Raw genomic sequence first — 14,620 nt, 5'->3', positions numbered from 1 at the left:
AGGGAAGGTAAGTTCTTATCTCTGTCTCCAACTCCTCTTCCACATTTAGCAAAACTGCAGAATTTCTCTGAATCTCAGCATCTTCATCTGCAAAATGCTCACCATTCTTCTTGAATTTCCCTCCATCCCTGTCTTGTATTTTTTCCCCTCAGGATAGAGGGTTTATCTGGAAACATGCCTTAGACACTGCACAGGACATCGCAGTTGACCTGGTGAGAAATCATTTGCTCCAGGAGGTGGGGGAATAATGAGCCCCAAATATGTCTTCCAAAGGCAGGGTGCAGACTGGATCTCAGGCTCTGGAAGCTCCCACTGTGTGTAGGACTTTGTTTTAGGTCTTCTTGAGAAATAACGGGCATCTGATTAGACCAGGCCTTCTGGACCACAGGTCAACTAAGGAAACTAAGGGAAATGTTGATGTAATTACAAGTGTGATGATGGTTATAAAAGAGCAGAGGAGAGTAATTCAGTTTAGGGATAGGGATGCCTTCTCTCACCTTTTCTGCCATTGGGATAAGGTGGCCAAGACCTGGCAAACCTTGACATGTTTCATAACCCAGATATTCTGTCATTCATGTTGTTCTATACTGGAAAGGAACTACTCACCTTTACCATCACTGACACATTTTCATCCATCTCTAGTGATTCTGAGGACGGAAAGCTACTGAATTAGAAAGAAGCCTACTTTACGGGGTGCCTGGGTGGCTCAGTTGGCTAAGTGTCCGACTTCAACTCAGGTCATGATCTCGCAGTTCCTGAGTTCAAGCCCTGCGTCGGGCTCTGTGCTGACAGCTCAGAGCCTGGAGTCTGCTCGGATTCTGTGTCTCCCTCTCTCTCTGCCCTTCCCCTGCTTATACTCTGCCTGTCTCTCTCTCTCTCTCTCTCAAGAATAAACATTAAAAAAAATAAAAAGTAAAAGAAAGCAGCCTACTTTATTGTTTACCAGTTCTGATTGTTAGCATGTCTTTTCCTGGGTTGAGTCAAATCCATCTATCTATAACTTGCCCAATTCCTCACTCTACTTCTGGACCCAAAGGGGAACAGAACATCTCTCTTACCTGCCTTTCTGTTTCTTTGCTCTCTCTGTCACATGCTGAATATGATGGCAGGTGGTTCCATGGTTGCGTAAGGAATAAGAAATGTTGCTAACCGAGGGCAGCTGGTGGGGATATTCCGAGGTTGAGATGGCTTATATGGGATGGGCTGTTTATTCAGAGATACACACATTGGAAAGTAAAAATGGAGATGTAAGTCAGTGTATGATTATGGAAAGTTTTTAAAAAATATTTTAATGTTTATTTATTTTTTGAGAGAGAGAGAAACAGAGCACTAATGGGGGAGGGGCAGAGAGAGAAGGACGCACAGAATCTGAAGCAGGATCCAGGTTCCAAGCTGTCAGCACAGAGTCTGACGTGGGGCTCAAACTCATGGACTGCAAGATCATGACCTGAGCCGAAGTCAGATCCTTAACCGACTGAGCCACCCAGGCACCCCTGGGAAGTTTTGTAAGTAAGGGCACCTTCCTGAGCTCTCTCCCCAACTCGAATCAGGTCTGGAAGAGAGATTCTTTCTTTCTATCTTTCCCTTTTTTGTTTGTTTTTGGGTTTGTTTTTAAATCCCTGATGCCTAGAAGAGCCAGGCACAGGGTTAGTGCAGGTGTTGTTGCATTGACTGATCAAACTTTACATCCTCTTTGGCCACAAGGGAGGGTAGAAAGAAGCCTAAAGTGGAGACCAATTTTAGATGAACAAATTGGAGCTTTTTGGAGCAGGAATTGTCTTAGAGATGAAAAGTAGTGAGGTCCACATCCCTGGAGGTGTTCAAACGTAAGGAGTCTGAAAGAAACTCTGCTCAGAGACAACATGAGAATGTTGAGAATAGTTTTGCTGGTTGGAATCTTCCAGGGATTGGCCTATTGATCAGTACTTTGGAATTCCAGTGAGACAGAACCTGGGTAGGGGTTCCCTCATGGAATTGTTCAAGATTGTATGGGAGAGCAGGATGTGTGTTTTGAGCAAGGGCTTGGTACAAGGCACCAACTGTTCTCCAATGGCTAAGTCTTCGTCAGAGCTCAATCTGCTTGTGAATTTGTCTGGAATGCATTCCTAGCGGCACCATCTGTTTGGAATTGTCCTACCATCTGACCATTTATTCTCCATCAACTCCCCTCCTCTGGGCACTCTCACTGCCAGTTAAGAGTCTACCCATTGCCCAACCTGGATAAACTGAGTCTGAGGAGAGACTGGACAGCACACAGGGGAGGAGGAGGGAGACCTTCCAATGTACTGGCATTCAGGGCCATGTTGTGTCTAGGAAGTCCCCACCAAGCCTTCGCACAGAACCTGGAGAGAAAGCATGTGGCTGAGCCAGAGCCATATTGTGCTCCAGGCAGTCTGATGGCTCCACAAATAATATTGATGCCTTTTGTTTGGAAACTCTTTGTGGAGGTTTCCCATTTCCCAACAAGCCACGCTAAATGCTGGGCCTCCCCCAAGCCACTGCCTTTTGCATGGTCCCACAGCTAACTGTGCAGGCAGATGAGGGGCCCTGAATGCTAATGAGAGGAGTGGCTGGCATTCCTGAGGCCCCCCAGCTCTGAGAACCCCGGCCTTTGTTGCTAAGGAGCGTTGGAACTGTAGCTGAGAGGCTCTAACGAAGGGGGAGGCAAGGAGAGAAAGAGAAGAAAGGCCAGCATTTGTTTGCAGAGCTTCACAGTTCTCTGGCCAGCTCCAAAGCCGTCCAGTTGCTGATCCCAATTAGAATATCAAACCCCGTATTGTTTCTCTTAATGATCTTGGGAAATTCCTCTGAAGAGTCAGCTAGCACTTAGCAAACTCTTTGGATTGCGTGATCTATACAGTTGTGTTTCTGCTTGTGTGAACACAGGATGCCAAGAGTCCTGAAAACACCCTTCATTTCAGTCCCCAAAAGGCAGTGATGAAGCTGGCAGAGCTGGAAGAGGGCAGAAAGCCCCAGGGCTTCAAATGTTTCATGCGGGGGCTCCATTCTACAAATGTTTTCCAGGTGCCCACCTGGGAGTGAATCTGGGTTCTGTGCTGGAGACGAAGGTGAGGAAGACCTTAGCCCTTTCTGGAAGTGACCTCCAGACTTTCTGGGGAGACAGACCACACATACTAGAGAAAATTCGCTCTAATGTGACCGGCAAGGCACTGTTGGGCTTGAAGTTGTGCACTGGATTCTAATCCTGACTCAGTCACTCACTAGCTGTTGGTCCTTAGGAAAGCACCTTTTACCACCATGAGTCTCAGTTTCTTATCTGTACAATGGGCATAGTAGTAATGCCAGCATAGTTAGGTTACTATGAGGAGTCAGGGAAGGTGGAAGAATCAAGAATAAGAATGTGTAGGGCACGGTCTCTGCCTTCCAGGACCACACAATCAGGGAGCCACCTGTTGGCTTGGAGGTGATCTGTACTTGGAAAAGGAATTTAATGGTTTGGTCCATTGAATGGGGTAAATGGAAATACTGTATAAGAATAAGATAGGAAGCCAGTTTTCCCTTATGGAGCATGTCTATGTGACAGATACAGAGCTGGGCAATTTGTACCATTATCTCCTTTAACATGAATGACTCTGTGAGGGAGATAGTGAATTGCTCAGGGTCACACATCTGTGAAGGAATCTGTCCAACTGGTGAGATTCAGCTTCTATCGTGTCTTCAGTGACCCATTTTAGAAGCTAAGGCTTTCAGACAGTTGGGGCAGATACAGTTGACCTAGAGTCTCTCCAGGGCATACTGGAGTTTAACCAGGCCACTGCACACAGACACCCATGTAGAAAGGTTCTGCTAGAGAAAGCTGGTCAAGACCACAGACAGCAGAGTTTCTCTACCCAGGGTTAGAAGTTCACAGTCACGGGGAATATACAAAACATCACTGACCTTAGGGGGGAAAAAAAGAGAGAAAGGTAACAGATTTTCCATAAGTAAACCATGGGGAAGTCCTAGCACAGAGGTCAAACCAATATTCTAATACATAATGACCTCATAGCATTTTCCTGTTTGCGTTCAATGGTTTGCCTCATGGCAAGGCCTCATTTGACATCTGCTGTCACACTGTCACCTTGATATCTTAGCTTTTCTCTATGAATTGAGTTGAATTTTGCTTCTTTTAATGTTTACTCCGAGAAAACCTAGTGAGTATTTGCTTTTGCAAAGTGGAAGTCTTGCAAATTCGTGCACGTGCGCGCACACACACACACCTTGGGGTGAAGTAGTGGACAATTCCAGACAGGAGATGATCCAGAAACAATTGTCCCCTGGTTCTAGAAGGCAGATATATCTCAAAATTTGTTTTTGCTATAGGGGTAACGTTATGTCCCTGTGTCATGTCGCACAGTCGGTTGCTCAAGCATCCTGATGCTCAGCAGCTAAGGGAAGGGATGTAAGAAAGGTCCATGTCTACTACGTGCAAGGAACTGTCCAAGTGACATGCCTCTCAGTGTTTATAACACTTCTGTGAAACACTCAGTGTTTTTATTATTCCTGTTTTACAGTTGAAGGAACTGAAGCTCAGGGAGATTAAAAACTTTCTAAAGCTACCACCTACTAAGTGACGGAGATGGATTTTGGCTGATTTAAAGCCTATTCTTTTTCTGCTCTCTATTGAAGGGTGGGTAGTGGCGGTGGGGTGATTGTGGATCCAGATCTGGCCATTGCTACCCACTTATAGAAGCATTCCCTCAGTGAGCTCTACAGGAGTACAAGGTATGCACATAGCCCTGGGGCACCTTTCTGCTGCATTCCAGGTCCACGGAGTCCCCTCCAGCTGTGTGAGTTGCTGGGTGCTGAGGCTATTCCTGAGGAGCTAGTCTAGATGTCACACACAAAGAATTGGGTAGGGCAGGATCACTGCTCTTCAGGACCCCACGATTGAGTCTAATAATCCTGCCCTCATGTTTAGGGCCTCCCTTCATCCAGCCCTCTCTCCAGTTCATTTCCCTACAGAGATGTAGAGTGGAAAGGGCATTCTTAGTGTTCTCCAGAAGGCTCTATCCCTCTGGCCAATTATCAACAGGCAAGCAGTCTCAACAACTCTTCTACCCTTTACTTCTTTGAGCCTCTCTCTCTTCATCTGTGAAATGGAGTTGTAAAACCTGCCATATTGAGTTGTCAGCGATGGATGAAACAAAATATTTCCAGGTCCCAGCACACATTAGCTGCCCAACGTATACTGAATTGTCTGATCTAATATTCTAACTTTCCTCATTTGGCATTTTGGTAGTCTGAGAAAGCCATGTTTGTTTGCTTACTTCTCTGACCTAAAAGGCTAGTGGGTCCAAGGGTTCTAGAATGTTAGAGAGGTGGTCCAGTCTCCTTTAAGAGGCATTTTTGGAGGTTACTCAAGGATTATAAAAACTAAAGCAGGCTCACACTTGAAGCCCTTAGAGATCATTAATGTTAGTGAATCAAAACTATTTTATTCTTAAGATCTTGTTTGTAAGACTTTATGAAACATTCCCCCCCCCCTCCACCCTGTATAAAACGGATAAAAAGGGATACTCAGGGATCTTTTTTACTTTTCCCCTTGACCTAACTCCTGCATCCTGTCTCCTGCACAGTTTTGAAAACCAGAATCCAGGTCACGCAACGTTAATGATGGTTCTGGGAACACATTTGTCTCTGAAGTCCTAGGCTAGCATTCCTTCGGTGAGCTCATGCTACCTGTGTGGTGTGATGTGTGTGTGTGTGTGTGTTCTGGGGGAGGTGCAAAGTTAGACAGAAGAACTATGGGGACTGGTGGAAACTTTTGCTTGATTTTCCTGCCAGAGGGAGCAAAGAAGATGTTACTTAGTTCAGAACCCTTTGTCACTCATTGAAACTTCTATCCTATACTCTGGGAAAAGGACAGTGTAACAGCATCTACTTTTGTACTAGAGAAAATATCTCACTTGTTCAGAAAACATTGCTTGGAATTCTGCTCCTACCCTTAGTATTAACCTATTGTTAATAATTTTATTTTTCTTATAATGTGGAAATCCTTCCTAGAACAGTGACTAGAGGCGGATCACACATCCAAAAATGATATAGTTAGGTCTCTTATGTGACAGGCATTTGAGGGAGTTGACAACAATATCTAGCATATTTTTTACTCTATGGAATTTCAGGGTTTGCAAAAGCAAAGTTTCCTCAGCAAGGTAGAAAAAAAAATCGTGTAATGTTCATAAGGAGCTTTATTGGAATAAAAGGGGGTTTTAAGAAATTGGGTTCTTGCCACCTCAGGAGAGGAAACCTGGTTTTCTCAGGTCACTCTGAGCTGCCTATCAGGGAGTATCATAGCTAGAAATGAAGCCCAAGTCCAAAGCATCTTCAGTTGCTGCATCGGCCTTGACTCTGTGACAGTGTCTCCACCACTATGCATGGGCTGGGGAGAAACACGTGTCTGGGTAGAAAGGAAGAAAAAGGAAACATCTGTTCTCACAATATGGGTTTGTTATCATAGCTCCTTTAAGTACTGGAGTGCTGGCTCCAAGAGCATATTTTCTCCCGCACGGAATCTCCTCAAGGCTTGGTCGATTTTCCGAGGGCTCAGGGACAGGTTGTAAATGAGATTGTTAGTTGTGAATGAGGCGTCTGGCCCGTTCCTTTTCCAGGACTCCTGCGATTGGGTTGGGTGGGTGGTAGGTTTTGAAAAGAAGAAAGAAAAAACAAAAAAGAGAAAACAAATCTATTAGCTCAAATGACTTCTGTGTAAAAACAAAATGCTAATATTTTGACACTTTAGGCTTCCTAAAGCAATTTAAGCTTGTTCTTTGGGGCCATAACACTTTAAAAGCCAATTTTTAAAACAGGTGGAGTGCCTGCGAAAATCGATTTCTAATTTTTCTGGTTTATTTTTATCTTATGGAAGTAGCCAAACACGTTCCTAAACAGGCAGGTTTCAAACAGCCCATTTTTATGCTTTTCTGGAAATGTATTTGCTGTGACTCCCTCCAGCTTGCTGTGTGATTATAGGTAAAGCATCACGTTTCTCAAGGCTCAGAGTCTAAATGTGTATAGTTGAGATGGTAGTGCTTATCATCACAGGATGTGCTCTGGTACTTACGTGTTATATGTATCAATGCCAAGGTGCTTTCCATGTTAAGGGTAGGTGGATGTTGGTGGTTGCAAAGAGGAGTTTTAAAGGTAGAGCAGAGCATCAGCAAAGATCAAGAACTCACTTATGAGCTCCTAACTGTGAGCTCATATATGTCAGATACAGATATGCGCTTGGGAATATAGAAGATTTAGAGAAGTGACCTTTTAACCTCAGGAAGATCCAGTTGAGACAGTCAGATATGCAAAAAATTAACTAGAATGCAACAATAACAATAATCACACACACGCATGTGCGCGCACACACACACACACACACACACCATTTATCATGTTTCAGGAATGCCTCCAAACATTTTACCAGTAGCAATTCATTTAATGCTCACAACAGCCCATTTTACAGAAGAAGAAACTGAGGCATAGAGACGGTAAGTCACTTGCCCAGGGTTGCTTAAAACCATGCATTTAACCACTACACTACATTATAGAGTAAGGAAGAAGAGATTATTTTAAGTGAGGCTCAGATTTTTTCCTAAATATGTTCCTTGAATTTGGGGGATCTACACCACTGGTGTCAAGAAAAGCTTTTAAATATCTTGTATAGGGATTAAAGATGCATCTCATGCATGTTGTTCTTCTACTCTTCTATACTGGTGTGGGCTGTGGTAGCGATTGTGGATTCTTTCTCAAAGAGGCCAGAGATGGTCCCCGGGTCATGTTGGAAACATCACTACCAGCCCATTAGAGTTTGTGTCTACTGGATACCTGTTATCTCTGTTGAAGCTGCCAAGTAGTATTCATATATATTTTTTTAATGTTTATTATTTTTAAGAGAGAAAGAGAGCATGAGCAGGGGAGGGACAGAGACGGGTGGGGGGGACACAAAATCCAAAGCAGGCTTCAGGCTCTGAGCTGTCAGCACAGAGCCCGACATGGGGCTCGAACTCATGGACTGCGAGATCATGACCTGAGCCGAAGTCTGACTCTCAACCCACTGAGCCACCCAGGCGCCCCAAGTATTATTTATATTTAAATGAGCAAAGACCACTGAGCATGATGCTTTCCTCTGAACTGCTCCCTGATGGGTCTTCTTAGCAGTGGACTATAGACAGGTCCTAATGTGATTTATTCTATTCGTTCTGTTTGGTTCTGTCCTGTCCTGTCCCATCCTCCCTCCGTTTGTTTATTGTCTATCTCTTCTATTAGAATGTTAAAAACTGAGAACAAACTGAGGGTTGATGGGGGGTGGGAGGGAGGGCAGGGTGGGAGGGAGGGCAGGGTGGGTGATGGGGATTGAGGAGGGCACCTTTTGGGATGAGCACTGGGTGTTGTATGGAAACCAATTTGACAGTAAATTTCATATATTAAAAAAAAAAAAATTAAAAAAAAAAAAAAAAAAAAGAATGTTGATCTTGGCAGAAATAATTTTCTTTGAGTTGGCCAATTGCATCTTTGCAGTTCTCTGGATTGGGTGGCTGTTCTTGGTCTGGTCTAGGTTGGATCCCTCAAGACATTTCCTCATATTCTGCCTCTGGAATTATTAGTCATGGACTTTGGAATAAGTGTCTGGCCAGGGAAGGTATTTTAACTTTTTGAGCCTCAGTTTCCTCAACTTTAAAATAGGGATAATTAAATTGTATAAAAACCAGTAAAATAATGAAAGCTTAGAACAGTGCCCAGAACTATTAATCACTCATTAATGCAAGAATTATAAAATGATTATAATAGTTATATCATCAACATTATTTAAAATATATAATAATGTATCTTAATAAAAAATTTTTAAAAATACACAATTTAGTTTATATTTCAATCACAAATTAAAAGTAATGTTAAGGGGTGCCTGGGTGGCTCAGTCGGTTAAGCGTCTGACTTCAGCTCAGGTCATGATCTCACAGTTCGTGAGTTCAAGCCCTGCGTTGGGCCCTGTGCTGACAGCTTGGAGCCTGGAGCCTGCTTTGGATTCTGAGTCTCCCTCTCTCTCTGCCCCTCCCCTGCTCACGCTCTGTCTCTCTCACTCTCAAAAATGAGTAAATGTTAAAAAAAAATTTTTTTTAAGTAATGTTAAAAAATACATCTAGAAATCACCACTGGTGTGCATGGGGACATTTTCTGCTATCTTCTGAGCTTTACCATTGGTAGAAGATTCCTAGTGTCAAACAAGAGTCCATTGACTGAAATTTGTATCTGTCTAATTTACTGTCATTAGGGGATGCCTAGGACAGCTGCATAAAATAACCCTTACAATCTATCTTAGGGTTGAAAACCTGTTCTTGTCCCACCAGAACCAAAATAAAAGAAATAATAAGACTTCCTTTAACATCTACTTTATTCTACAGTTTACAAAGACCTCTCAAATGTAATTTGATCCTTTCTCAAATCTGGGGAGGTATGTTTTATTATTTTATTTTATTTTTTTAATTTTTAAAAATCATTATTTATTTCTGAGAGAGAAATAGAGTGTGAGCAGGGGAGGAGCAGAGAGAGAGGGAGACACAGAATCCAAAGCAGGCTCCAGGTCCTGAGCTGTCAGCACAGAGCCCGACGCAGGGCTCAAACTCACGAACTGTGAGATCATGACCTGAGGTGAAGTTGGACGGTCAACCGACTGAGCCACCCAGGCACCCCGAGGTATGTTTTATTATTAACAGTCTTAGTTTATAGATAAAGAAACAGGCTCAGAGGATATATATATATATATACATATATATACTGGCTTTCAGGGCACAGCAATTAGTAAAATCTGGAGTTGAATCTAAGTCTTCTGGTAAAAACAAACAAAGAAACAACCAACAAAGCAACAAGCAAAACCTCATGTTCTTTCTGGTGTGTCATGGGAGTTTAGTGTAGTGGGAAGTCCAATAGAACTGGGTTTGAATTATGGCTCAACTCCCCACTGGCTATTCTTTTACCACTTTGAGGTTGGCTTTTTCCTCCGTAAGTAAGGACATTAATGCCTTCAGCATGTGGTTGATGTGAGGAGTTAGTGATTCAGTGTGTGCAAAGTCCAGACTCATGCAAAGAATGTCCTTGAGGTCTCTCATTGCATTCTGCCTCCTTGAACGTGAAAACGATTTCTATCTAGCCTTCAGTTCATTGGGAAAATTCCAAATCTACCATTCACTCAAACATTTATCCCAACCACCCTTTTTCCTTTAGAAAACACGACCAGTTATTCACAGTCATTTCTTATTCTTCCTCTTCAAGGATATTTTCTTGACAACCCCTGTTAGAAAATAAGCACAAAGTAGGTTCCCAGAAACACTAATTTGATGATGGATGGTCTGTCTTCACCCTGAATGAAGAACACCCTGGCCTACATATTTCCTTGCACATAATAAAGAACACTGATTCATCAATAGGCAAAGTAGGTATCATCTGCTCAGTGTCTAGATTGAGGCTGTGGTGGTCAGCTAAATACTGTGGTTAATAAACCAATGAAATGACCTCAGTTAATCCTCTTTCCTCATTAAAGATAGTTTTAGATGTTCCCAGATCAGGCTGACACATTCCCTGGCTGACAAGGAACTAATGAATTTCATAGAAACAGAGAAAACAGGCATAAATAGTGAAGAGGCCATGAGAGAGACATTTCAAATCTGCTGGAGTCTGCCTCCAAAGTCAACAAAACTCTGTTTTTCCTCAGAAGAGTTCAGAAGTATGAGAAAGGTCCCAGCCATTGGGGAGTCTTTTAGCAACTGAGTTTATGATCCATCATCCATCACTGCAACTTAGCATTTGTTTCTTTAGAAATGTCTTCTCTCTCCACCTGATGTTTTTTTGTTTGTTTATTTTTGTTTGTAACCCCATCACCACTCTAGTTATGAATACCTAGGCTCATGATTATTTCAGTAATGGCTTTTTTAAAAAAATGTATTTTTATTTATTTTAAGAGAGAGATAGAGAGCAAGCAGGGGAGGGGCAGAGAGAGAGGGAGACAGAATCCCAAGCAGGCTCCACACTGTCAACACAGAGCCCAATGCAGGACTTGAACTCACCGACCATGAGATCATGACCTGAGCTGAAGTCAAGAGCTTAACTAGCTGAGCCACCCAGGCACCCTTTCAGTAGCCTTTTAATCTCCTTTTCTCCAGTATCATCTGTAAATTATCCATCTTAGCTTTTCTTGTGCTCTGCTCTGGTTGAACCTTTGGTGGACACTGGGTAGAGGATTATCCTAGGACTTGGGATTCACAGTAGGATTTCAACTTCACTATCCAATCCAATAGAAATCTTCTAAGCTTTGTGGAAGATGGTTTCAACTCAGAGCATCCTCCCCAGTTATCTAAAGCTTCTCTCTCTGGGAGGCTCACTCAAGCTCTCTCTTCCATGGAACCCTCTCTGAATACTCAGCTCACATTAGATGATGAGCTTCTTTTCATCTCTTCTCTCTTTTCCTTGGACTCTAACTCTTGTGTCTTCAATTATGATGCTTTACTATATGTTGTCCTTGAAAATGTTTGTTTTTCAGCATTTAACTACTCTTAGTCTTGGTGTCAGACCTAAAAGCTCCTTGAGGTCAGAGACCATGTCTTTTTTTTTTTTTTAATGTTTATTTATTTTTGAGAGAGAGAGAGAGAGAGAGAGAGAGAGAGAGAGAGAGAGAGAGAGAGGCAGGCTGGAGGAAGAGCAGAGAAAGAGGGAGACACAGAATCAGAAGCAGGCTCCAGGTTCTGAGGTGTCGGCACAGAGCCTGATGCAGGGCTAGAACTCAAAAACTGTGAGATCGTAACCTAAGCCGAAGTTGGACACTTAACCTACTGAGCCACTGAGGTGCCCCCAGATACCATGTCTTATCCTTTCGGGTTTTCCTTCTGGTCCAGACTCTAACAAAGTGCTGGGCTGATAACACATGTTTAATAAATGATTTTCTAATTCAGCTAGATTAGTTTTTCATTAAATTTTTTTTTTCTCCTCCTCTCTTTGGTAGAATTGTTTGAAGTCCTTGGGTATTATATGGTAATTATACTTTATGTGGTCTAGAGTTAAGTGATTTGGAAATTCAAAACAAAATGAAACAAGAACACACAGTGAATGGAAATACACGCATTGCTACTATTACACGATTACTTCTAGAGAGTACTAATGCATCTGCTATTTCTTTTGTTGAGATATAATTGACATATACCATGGTATAAGTTTAATTTTTTTTAACGTTTATTTATTTTTGAGACAGAGATAGAGCATGAACGGGGGAGGAGCAGAGAGAGAGGGAGGCACAGAATCTGAGCTCCAGGCTCTGAGGTGTCAGCACAGAGCCTGACACGGGGCTCAAACTCACAGACTGCGAGATCATGACCTGAGCCGAAGTCGGACGTTTAACCGACTGAGCCACCCAGGCGCCCCTACCATTGTATAAATTTAAAGTGTAAAATATGATGATGTGATACATGTATCTATTGGGAAATATTTACCACCTTAAGGTCAGTTAACATATCCTTTATCACATACAATTACCATTTTATTGTGGTTGTTACTGTGGTGGTAAGCATATTAAAGCTCTACTCTCACAGCAACTCTAAAGTATACAATACAGCATTGTTAGCTAGAGTCCTCATGCAGAACATCAAATCCTTGGAACTCATTCATCTTATAACTCAAAGTGTGTACCCTTTGATCAACATCTCCCATTTTGCCTGGCAACCGCCGTTCTGCTCTCTACTTCTCTCAGCTCCATATCTTTTTTTTAAATTTTTTTTAACGTTTGTTCATTTTTGAGAGACAGAGAGAAACAGAGTATGAGCAGGGAAGGGGCAGAGAGAGAGGGAGACACAGGATCTGAAGCAGGCTCCAGGCTCCGAGGTGTCAGCACAGAGCCCGATGCAGGGCTCAAACTCACAAACTGTGAGATCATGACCTGAGCTGATGTCGGACACTCAACCGACTGAGCCACCCAGGTGCCCCTGAGCTCCATATCTTTAGGCTCCACATATAATACGCTAACTCATCATGAACACAGAATGTAATTAAGTACAATGATTTCAGTCCAGGTGCTTTTCTATCTGCTCCCTCTTTTTCATTCTCCAGGCTTCTGACCTTCACCTGGCCTTCATTTTCACTAGGATATTGCAATAGCCTCCTTTCTCCTTTCCCTGCTTTCAGTTTCTCCTCAAATCTGCACGTAGCCATTGAGGGTCTTTCTGAGATACGACTTCATCATACCAGTTCTCTGCTTAGAAACTCTCAGTGCTATTCATTCCCTTTGATCTAAATCCAAATTCCTTGGTCTGGCGTCTAAGATCTTCTTGGAGCTAGAATCTTATATTTTCTACCTTTATCATGTAACATTCTTCTTAATAGCCCTTGTCTTTTTTCCAAACCAAACTTCTGACACTGAGCTTCACACATAACGCTTTGCTTGGGTAACTCGCACTTTTGCCAGAAAAGTCTATTTCATTCCTTTGTACGTAAACCGTGCTTTATCCTTAACGGTTAATTTCACACTAGCATAACCTTCCCGGATCACCTCACTAGGAAGGAATTCGCCTTTCTCTGAATGCCGACATAGCACACTGTAACGGTATTTATCACCTTCCATCTTGGATTTATTTATGTATTTATATTCATTTATTTGTTCCCTCAAAAAAAAAAAAGTTGAATAAGGGTGCCTGGGTGGCTCAGTTGGTTAAGTGTCCGGCTTCAGCTCATGTCATGATCTTGCATTTTGCGGGGTTTGAGCCCTTTGTCGGGCTCTGTGCTGACAGCTCAAAGCCTGGACCCTGCTTCAGATTCTGTGTCTCCCTCTCTCTGCCCCTCCCCCACTCGTGCTCTGTCTCTCAAAAATAAATAAACATTAAAAAAAATTAAAAAGTTGAAAAGAATCATGCAAGGTACTAGAGCTAAAAAAGGAATATAGTCTACTGGTGATATTGTAGTAAGTCTCCAGATAAAAAAAAATACAATATATCAAACAGGATAATGGTTGTTAAAGAAGTCTAGGAGGCCAGATAAAGATTGGCCTAGATCTTTCTTGGGGAAATCCCGGGAGTCTCAGAGGAGTAAAGCCTGAGTTCTAACATAAAACATGTTTAGGTTAGGCATGAGCTAGCCAGGCGGACAAGATGAGGAGTTGGCAGTGGGTAAGGTAGGAAGAAGAGAGGTCGACAGCTCAGACTGTCTGGGCATAGGGTTAGAAAAAGCAGCCACAGGGGAAAGCATAGCGTGTTTGAGGAAGACAAGTTCTTCATTATGACAGGGTAGGATATGCTGAGAGAATAATGAGTTGAAGGAGAAGAGACTGGTCAGGTGGACAGAACCAGCTTTTGCCTTGCTGAGGAGTTTGGAGTTCAGCCTGCCAGTGGGCACGCTGAAGGTTTCAGTCAGGAGTTTACAAGATTGGATTATGGGTTGGACTCCAGTAGTTAATGGAGAAGGATCAAAGACACAAGAAACTGTAAGCAAACTGGTGGGTGATTCACGTCTGATTCTGATTCATCTTTGTATTTCCTGCTTGTGATCCCAGTGCCAGTGCACGTGGTTTCTATACAAACTGTACTTGGTAATAAGTGAGAGAGAAGGAGGTGTCCACTTCCAGACTAGAACACAAATAGAAAGGTGTATCCACTGT

The 14,620-nt window shown here is 42.7% G+C and overlaps 1 protein-coding gene across 3 annotated transcripts in view; it reads right to left on the bottom strand.

Moving 5' to 3' along the window:
- Positions 1 to 6,473: 6,473 nt before the first annotated feature.
- CC1H1orf87 (chromosome C1 C1orf87 homolog) overlaps positions 6,474 to 14,620 on the bottom strand; it is a 79,822-nt gene continuing 71,675 nt past the window's right edge. For all 3 annotated transcript variants that reach the window (XM_078450609.2, XM_078450608.2, XM_078450607.2), the window contains one exon: positions 6,474 to 6,616. In XM_078450609.2, coding sequence (XP_078306735.2) covers positions 6,573 to 6,616 — 44 coding nt within the window. In that variant the 3' untranslated portion in view covers positions 6,474 to 6,572. The remainder of the gene's footprint in view (positions 6,617 to 14,620) is intronic.

Source organism: Panthera onca, chromosome C1 (assembly GCF_046562875.1).
Source record: "Panthera onca isolate mPanOnc1 chromosome C1, mPanOnc1 haplotype 2, whole genome shotgun sequence".
In the NCBI taxonomy this organism is placed as follows: Eukaryota; Metazoa; Chordata; class Mammalia; order Carnivora; family Felidae; genus Panthera; species Panthera onca.
This window is presented reverse-complemented; position numbering and strand designations above follow the sequence as displayed.